The following is a 9,250-nucleotide window of genomic DNA, read 5'->3' on the forward strand; positions in this document are numbered from 1 at the left end:
CCACCCCCATCACATTAGACAGAACACAAAGTCTGACTGAGACAACCGGAAACAGGAAACATCGTATACTACCAACCTTCCATAGAGATGTCGTAAATTATTCTCCAGGCTTTGTAATGAAATGGATCAAAAGCCTGCAGCTTCACCACACAGTCATAAGCTCGTCGTTTGAAAGCCTCATCCTCATCAAATCGCACCTTGGACTCCTGAAACACAAATAAAGCCATAGAATTATGCTCATAATACGTCAAACATATAGCAAACACACACAAAAAAACTGATTTTAAATGATGGAAATAGATCATGAAAGTAAGATCAGAATATTTTTATCCTATCATAGCCCATATTGACTCCTGTTGGGACCAACCCAAGCTGAATTCTATACAACATCCTGGAGACAGATGGAGAAACTAAAGTAATATTAACTTCCTCACTCAGGAATCGTACACGTATATCTTATGTGTGCAACTGTGAAAGTCCTACCTACCCACAAGTTTTTGAATACCTACACAGTTCAATTTTAAAGTCACTAATAGTAGATTCAGGTTTCAAGCTTGAGAATATCTTTCAAGGGTTTTATAAATACTTCAAAAAGTGGGAGCCTAGAATCTTTATCTCAGCAAGATAAGCAAACTCTTTTAAGCTAAAGGAAGAAGCTAAACATGAAAGCTCAGAACAGTATTTTAACAAAAGTATTCCCCACACTTTCACTCACTACACCTTCCAGTGACAAATCTTGGAGAGGGCATAGGTATCAACTCCTATGCTCTCATTTCTGTGCCAAGATGCAGGAGTTTTAGGGGGGTGGGGGGTGGGGGGGTGGGGAGTTTAAGTCATAATCACTAAGCTCAAAACCACACAAAGACAATTCCCAAATTTCTTTGAAATAGACCGCTTTCTACAAGACATTGTCGCTTCTCTTAAAACACTTTAGAATGATGGTATTATGTATCTTTCCACATCTTACCCTCTTCTTCTTGTGCCAAATCAGAAACAGACATTGGCGGTCTTATGTCATTTCTCAGCTGAGATACTTTTTTTTTTTTAAACACAACTATTTTTCCTTTATTTTCTTGGTCTTTACCCATCGTCCATCTGTTCCAGTCCTCTATGTAAGTTATATGTTTTTAGCAAGAGCAACATGATAAAGGCCTTCAAGTATCTTGCACACTGGATTTGTTTCCAATAACAGTCTAGCCAGATGCAGAAATATTTTCAAAATTTACAAATTTCGCCTGGCAGGCATTTTAAATACAAAGAAATACATGTGAATATATTTGAGAAAAAAATATGGCACCTGGAAATTTGTTCGCTCTGTGTGTGTGTGTGTGTGTGTGTGTGTGTGTGTAAGCGGCTCAGACTCTCCCCGATGATGGTCGACCTGCAGCACGAAGAGAATACGTTTGTCGCCTTTGTGTTATACCTACTGGCTAACTCACAAAATATCTTTTTTTTACACACATACTCGTACATGAAAAGGAACACGCGCACACACACACACACACACACACACACACACAACTGAAATATTTTTTTGTTAAAAACTATTCCATTTTTCCAGTAAGAGCAAGATGTTTGAGTGTGGCTTTCACCTTGTAAAACGCCTGCAAGTCTGTGATGGGCGGCCGCTCTTCCAGCAGGTTCGGGAACTTATCCACCAGGTGAGCGATGAGCATTCCAAACTGGGTACCCCAGTCTCCCAGATGGTTGATTCGCAACACGTCGTGTCCCACCCACTCCAGCAAGCGGCTCAGACTCTCCCCGATGATGGTCGACCTGCAGCACGAAGAGAATACGTTTGTCGCCTTTGTGTTATACCTACTGGCTAACTCACAAAATATCTTTTTTTTACACACATACTCGTACATGAAAAGGAACACGCGCACACACACACACACACACACACACACACACACACAATTCAGCCATATAACTGCCAAAGATTAAAAGTGTGCTTAAAGAGTTAAATTCAAAGAAAAGAAGGAGGAAAGATAAGAACAAAAGATGTTTTATAAAAAAAGAAGAAGCAAACCACATCAGAGGACCCCTTCAACCATTCACTGACTTTTAAGAGAAACAGAATTTTGATCAAAGTAAAGAATAATCCCCAATATCTTCACACTACACCATAGACATCAGTGCTTATAACCCTTTGTCATGGAACTGAGCAAGTGAATTCTTCAAGCAAGACTTAATGGTTAAGAATTTTATAGAAAAAATAAACGAAAAAATAATCCTTTCAAAAAGCACAATCCAGTGGTTAATGAAAATGGTTGACCTGAAAACAACAGTAAACCAAATAAAAATAAAAACCCTGATTTTTTTTCCAACTATTTGAGCAACTTCTCAAAACCAAAACCCCGGCTAAACCTAAGAAAATTCGGTGATCCCACAGACTTTGGCTAAAGCGGACTCGACTACACAGAAAGACTATTCCTCCCAACTTCCCTGACTAAAATTCTGTGTTGTCAAATGACCTCGGCATATCGCTACCTCAGAATTACAAAGTTTTATCTGACATTTTTAGCCGCTTTGAGTAATTAACAGCATGACGTCAGAAACCAAAAGTTCTATCTGTTCTATCAAAATCGTAAGATTATTCAATATCAAGATACAGTAGTCTCCACCTAAGATCCCAAGAACCCGGTGCTCAGACACAAGGAAATGTGGGATATTGGGCGAACCGGGATCTTAACCGACAAACCCAGGGAAGAATCTACGGTGACCCATGCTAAAGCTCATAATCTGTCAAATGGTCTCCCTCCACTCTAAAATGAACTGACGTACCCCCTGGGTGGGTTTACGACATATGGTGAGCAAAGAGTGGTTAACCTTGATGACCTATCGAAGTGCATAGTGGCATGAGGCGTGCCATTTTCACTTATTATTCTATTGTGAGTCTCAAGATCTACGCTCATCCAGCTGCCCTTCCCCTTCACCTGTTGAAAATGTATAGTTTTCCTTCATTCTCCTAACAAGTTCCCTCGCTTTTATCGTTACGCACCACTACAATGTGACCACACCAATTAAAATTCAGTCTGTCTTGCAAATTCGGGAGTAGAGCCAACTGCTGCAATGGAAAGGGAAGTGTTCACAATTTGATGCGATCCTGCCTGGAGCGAAGTGATGTAAGTTTAGGGAAGAGCTCAGATGCGAGAGCGATGTTTGGGGAAAACAAATGCGTAGGTCAGTCCACAACTCGGTGTAATCACGTCTGGGGAAAACATTGCACCGCTTCATCGAGTTTTACAACGCGTATGTAATCACATTAACGAGAATGGCTTATCTTTGACGGGACGGGCAGTTTATTGATTTCAACTTTTTACTCTAGGTTGATCAGCTGTGCCCGCTTGGGTTTTTGTTCCGCAAATTATGATCTGAAATGCGGGATCTTAGCCAAATGTAGACCTTCAGAGTGAATCAGAGCATGATCTTAGGGGTGACTTTTGTACAGTTAAAATTCTGTTTTCTTGAAACAGCGGGATCTTAAGTAAACCAGGATCATTAGTGGTGGGATCTTAGGCAGAGAATACTCTATATTCATAGAATTGCATTTTAAAAAATATAACAAATGGAAATCAAAATTTGTTACTTCAAATTTCTCAAAACTAGGTACTGAGCAGATAGAACTTTTCAATTCTAACGTAGCGATACAATAATACAAAACTGGAAAACAAAAACTGGCATTGTGCATGATGGATAAAGGCTCACCTGAGATGACCAACGTGCATCTCCTTGGCAATGTTAGGAGAAGAGAAGTCGATGACCACTCTCTTCTTCTGGACATTGGGTGGGGTCACACCATGGGTCAGCAAGAAGGTCACTTCACTGGACACAAAGTCCTTGTCCAACCAGATGTTGATAAAGCCCGGTCCAGCTATCTCAACCTGAACAAAAACATCAGACTTTGTCAAATACGTAGTTCTCCTGAAAAATCAGATTTTGTCAGATACACACATCTCCTGGAAAATCAGATCTTGTCAAATACATAGATATCCAACTTTTTCTTCTTCTTCAAGGGCCACATCTGAAACTTACAGACTCTTCTTAGTTTTAGTAGGAGTTTTATGGCACTTCCAGTTCAATTAGGTTTTATATATATATATATATATATATATACGTACCTGAGATTAGAGGTGTTACAAGAGGTGTAACAAACACAATTTTAAAAAAGGAGAGATAAGGTCCTCAGATTTTTTATAGGAAAGAAGAAGCAAACCACATCAGAGCATCCTCCAACCACCCACAAACAGACAGCAACAATCATGGTTCACCACACATTTTTTCTGTTCAAATGCTCTAAAAAAAACTCTACTATCCTGGTCTTTCCTCATAACCCACCTGTACAAGTTCTCTAAGCTAGTCATTCTTGATCTACCTCTGCCTCTTTTGCTTTCTATTTTTTCAGTAAAAGAAGGCCTTTATTTTAGTCAATGTGTCCTAGTTTCCTAAAAGCAACAACATAGTGAACAATAATTGGAGCAAAAAAGTAGTAGCTGAAAGGACAAAGGCCGTAAATTGTAAAGTGTTTAATGCTCTCAAAAGGAAAATGAAGTTCATCTGTTTCGCGCACTATTTCGATTCAATCTGTCAAAGCCAACCTAGTCTTTAATTTTAGTAAGAGTTTTACGGCACTTGCAACAGAATAAGGTCATATAAGTGTCAAAGATTAGAGGTGTTACAAGAGAGTAACAAACACAAAAAAGAAGGAGGAGAGATCAGGACAATAGATGTTTGATAGGAAAGAAGGAGCAAACCACACCAGAGGACCCGCCAACAACCCATCAACCTAGTCTGAATGAGTTACAAGATCCCAGAAAACAGATCATCATCATTACATGCCAGCCCTGCAACAGACATCAGCAATCATAGTTAACCATTCATTTCTTTGCTCAAATGCTCTTTTTAAAAAAACCCAATATTATCCTGGTTATTCCCTGTCACCCATCTGTTGGGGCTTTCCAAGTAAGTTGTTCTGGGTCTACCCCCGCCTTGTTTGTGGAAGCAATATCAAGGCCTTTATGTCTAATCAAGTGTATCAGAAACTGCATTTGTCTCTCCCAATGCTGGATTCTTTAAGTATTGCCTCATTTGATTTCTTCTTCAAAAAAAAATTATCAACAGTCTCCTTAAACACCACATTTCTGTTGCTTCTATTTCATTGTCACGGTCAGTATATTTGGTAAATGTCCAACATTCACAACCATAAAGAAGGGCTGACCCTACACTGCCTTTTGGAACTTTTATTTTGGTGGTGATGCTTCTATTTAGAAGACAGATGCTTTTTTAATTAATGGGTTTTGTTTATCTAACTTCCCTACTTGGGAATCAAACTAAAATATTACGCAAGAAACTGATGAGCCTGACCGCTTCACAAGAGACGTCAGTGATGAAAGAGTAACAACACAACAACAACCACAAAAAAAAGTGCCCTCAGGCACTGGATATAGCACAGGTGCAACTGCACGATCTACCTCCTTTTTTAATTTCTATCTCATGTCCTCCGTGTCAAAGAGAACACAGCATAATCTGAGATGCAATAATAGGACAAAGCTATCACACTAAAAAAAGCTTTCAGCACATACCTTCTCAAAAAAATGTACAAGTTTAATGCCCCTATCAATACTATTAGGTCAATCAAGAGACAAGACCTCCAAAATTAGCATCTGTCTCTTTTAAGACCAAGCCAGACGGGTTGGGTGGGAGCCTTGAAAAAAAACTCCACAAAGTTAACCCAGTTCAAGAATGTCCAGTCTGAGATTTGAACCAGGGCCATCTACTCCATAATGCAGCATGATACCAACCGAGCTAATGGCGAGCCCACACATACCATCTCATGTTTAAGCAAGCATCTTACAGCACTTGCAACACAATAAGTTCATATAAATGCCGAAGGTTAGAAGAGTTACAAGAGAGTAACAAACACACAAAAAAGAAGGGGAGATAAGGACGATAGTTGTTTGATAAGAAAGAAGGAGCAAACCGAACCAGGAGCACTAACAACCACTCACGTACCTTCTCAAAGAACTTTGTCTCTGGCAGATGATCAAGAATAAGTTGGGCTACCTCCCTCGGGTTGCTCTTTGTTCCAGTCACAGCACTTCGTTGCTACACAGAACAGACAGCAAACAGAAGCCGTGTATCATCACATCAGACTGGAATAAGTACATCTCTAAGATCCCAGACATCATAAAAGCCTACAGTAACAACATGCAAGGTGCACTTACTCTTGTATAATCTATTACTATTACGATATAAAAAAAAATAATTTTTTTTTAACCCAAGCTAAAAGTACTTATTTTCAAATTAGTTCCTCATTATGTGCAAACATTAAGATCAAACCCTTTCAGTATGTTTTGAGGCGAAAAGGGAAATAAACCTTTAAAATAATTCCCAATTTTTATGAAACATTCTGCATGAAACTGACAAAACAGAAAGGAGAAATATCAAGTACGATGATAAAGGAACAAAGACTTAAAAGATGATTTCTATATAAATAGTTAATTAATTTTTTTTTAACGGAAGGGGAAGGGGGCAGGAAATTAAAATGAATTGTTCACCTGAGAAATGGACATAGCACTGTTGCACTGATAGTCAGCAAACTTTGCACTAGGCACCACAAGCACCACAGGATTTGGAAGCTCAGGAAATGCAGCGTAGATGGCGGAGGCAAACACATCCTCGATGATACCTCGAATGTCCAAGGCACAATTGCGAACTCTCTTCTCCTCCTCTGACAGGTACTGGAGACATTTTTCAATGGTATGCATTACATTAGACAAAAAAGAAAGAAAGAAAAGTATCTTCTAACCTCCCACCACCCTCCCAACATCTGAGGTCACCTTGGGGGAGGGGGGGGGGGAAGGCACAGTTGGGATGCAAATTTGTCTCACAGGAACAGGAAACAGAGGGCTGTTATTGTAATGATGCACATTAACATAAGGAACAACTAAACTATTTAACTTTGACCGAAAAAGCTCTTAAGACAAAGACACAAGTTTTTTAAATATAGATTTACTTTTACCTTTTTCAGGGCAGTATTCTCACAAAAGTATTGATATAAACATAGAATATTTAGGAGTCAGAATAAATAATGGTGGGACCAATAGAACAGGCAGACCACCATACTCTGCAAAGCTTAACCGGCCAAACGTGCACATAACCAGAAAGCTTTTCAGTGTAAATTTGAGATATATATACACTACTCGTTGCAACTACTGAGAGAAGTGAGGAGAGTGATTTCTTCATATATGCGTATATCTATTCTCTCCTAGTCCAGTTTGCACTGGAGCTCAAATTTTATCAACCAAATACAACAAAAGCAAAGCTAATAGAGAACATTTCCATTGCCTCCTCCCACTCACACATTACCCCAACTATCCCAGATATCCCCCTTTTTTTTTTATCCCATTCTCTCTCCTCTTTTTTTTTTTTCTTGCTCTCTTTTTCTCAAGGCAATATCTTTCAAAATCTGTGATTGAATTTCATAAGTAAAGGATTTTATTATAACCGAGTCTTATATATCTTATTGTAAGTGCATGCATGCAAAAATACCCATACAAGAAAGACACAAAAATAGCTGTTATTTAGAGAACTTTTGAGAGTGAAATCAATTATAGTTGTGAGCGTCGGATAGCTTTTACCAAATTAAAACTAAAAATCAGAGAATATTAAATTTTATTTGATTCCTCTACCTTGTTCAGGAGATTCCGCTGGTACTGCAGCTTCTGATTCTCAGAGCGCAGTTTCTCAAGCTCTGGAGAAGCCATGCCCTCTTCTATCAGCTGCTTTGGGTTGGACAAAGCTGAGAGCTCTGATTGCAAACGTTCTATATCTTTTTCCTGCACATGTGAAACAAAATTCATGAAACTTCATCAAATTTTTTTTTAATCATCAGCACACAAACAGGAAAAAAAATTCATGAAACCAAATCAACATTTTATGACCAGAGCATACGAAATAAAATTCATAAAACATTTTTTCTTAATCTACTTTTCAAATTCCGTTAATTTTAGAGAGAAGTTTTATGAGAAGCTCCCTATCAAATCCCAGGATTCTATTTTGCCTCTGAGTAATGTTCATTTGAAGGGCAAAATTTTATATCATGTACGTTACCTGAACAAATTACACAAATTACCAGAAACTACCTTGTCTTTTATACAATCTCAAGAACCATGAAAACAATATAACGTTGATGAAATCGGAAAAAGGTAAATAAACTGTGAAAAAAAGAAATTGTTTGCATCAAACTGTCCTTGAATTTCACATGATCATTGTTATAAATTTCATCTATCACAAGTAACAGTGCCCTCTCCTACATGTTCTACAGGCATGAGACACCAATCATGGAAGTCCCCGATAATAATTTCAAGTACTCGTGTTCACCATAGGGAATGAAGGGATAGAATTTTTTTAAAGATTTGATTATACATTTCTACATCCACGAGAAATAGACTTTTATACCAAACACAGCAGATTATCATACAGAAACAAGTCTTTATCTGGTACTGTTCACCTGTCGTCTTTGATATTATTACTGTATAAAAAATCTCCATGACTGCCTTTCTGAGCTGTACTGAAGAAGTTTAAGCGGGAGAATGACATTGTAAGTAATTCCCTGATGGTTCTGCCTTCATTTTCAACAAATGTTGTGAATATTACCCATGGTCAAATAAACCTCAATCATGCTGTTGTTCATATTTCTTTGTCAGTAAACTGAAAACATGGCTGCACCGAATACTTAACACTCAACTCAACAAAAGCTAGGATTTTACTTTCTGATACAATCATAACATATGAACACGAAGCCTAAGAATACTTATATGATTAACTAGACACCCCCATATAAGAGAGGCATGTTGTAAACTGAGAGCCACTTCAACAAGCTGATAGCTGATTCAAACAAATTCCCAGAAGATAAAGCAGACGGCTGGCTTGATGACATGCCTCAACTGGATGGCACAGATTTGTTACTGTAATTCACAGGGGAATCGAGGGTCAAAATAGGTCGATGTAATAAATTGTAAAATTTTTCTGAAATCTTTTTCACTTTTGAGTATTGAGTATTTGAGTTTTTTAAGCTATGATATATACAGACATGACCAAGTATTTTATAAACCAATAGCACATTAACCCCTTTGTGACCTATATAATGTGTAGGCCTCTATGCTGTTCGTCTTTTTTTTCTTATTACGGCAAAGGAGCCAAGATGCTGCTGTCGTCACGTTTGTCATGCCTTGCGAAGGGGGGG

The 9,250-nt window shown here is 38.3% G+C and overlaps 1 protein-coding gene across 1 annotated transcript in view; it reads right to left on the reverse strand.

Annotated features, from left to right (window-relative positions):
- The window catches only part of LOC101864122 (arginine--tRNA ligase, cytoplasmic), a gene marked incomplete at both ends in the record, with an annotated part of 12,252 nt that extends 4,411 nt beyond the window's left edge, over positions 1–7,841 (reverse strand). The window contains 6 exon segments of the mRNA XM_005113236.2: positions 77–206; positions 1,593–1,776; positions 3,712–3,887; positions 6,016–6,108; positions 6,561–6,743; positions 7,695–7,841. Of these exon segments, the coding sequence (XP_005113293.2) occupies positions 77–206; positions 1,593–1,776; positions 3,712–3,887; positions 6,016–6,108; positions 6,561–6,743; positions 7,695–7,841 (913 nt within the window).
- Positions 7,842–9,250: the final 1,409 nt, after the last annotated feature.

The sequence above is a fragment of the Aplysia californica genome, unplaced genomic scaffold (genome assembly GCF_000002075.1).
Source record: "Aplysia californica isolate F4 #8 unplaced genomic scaffold, AplCal3.0 scaffold01762, whole genome shotgun sequence".
Classification (NCBI taxonomy): domain Eukaryota; kingdom Metazoa; phylum Mollusca; class Gastropoda; order Aplysiida; family Aplysiidae; genus Aplysia; species Aplysia californica.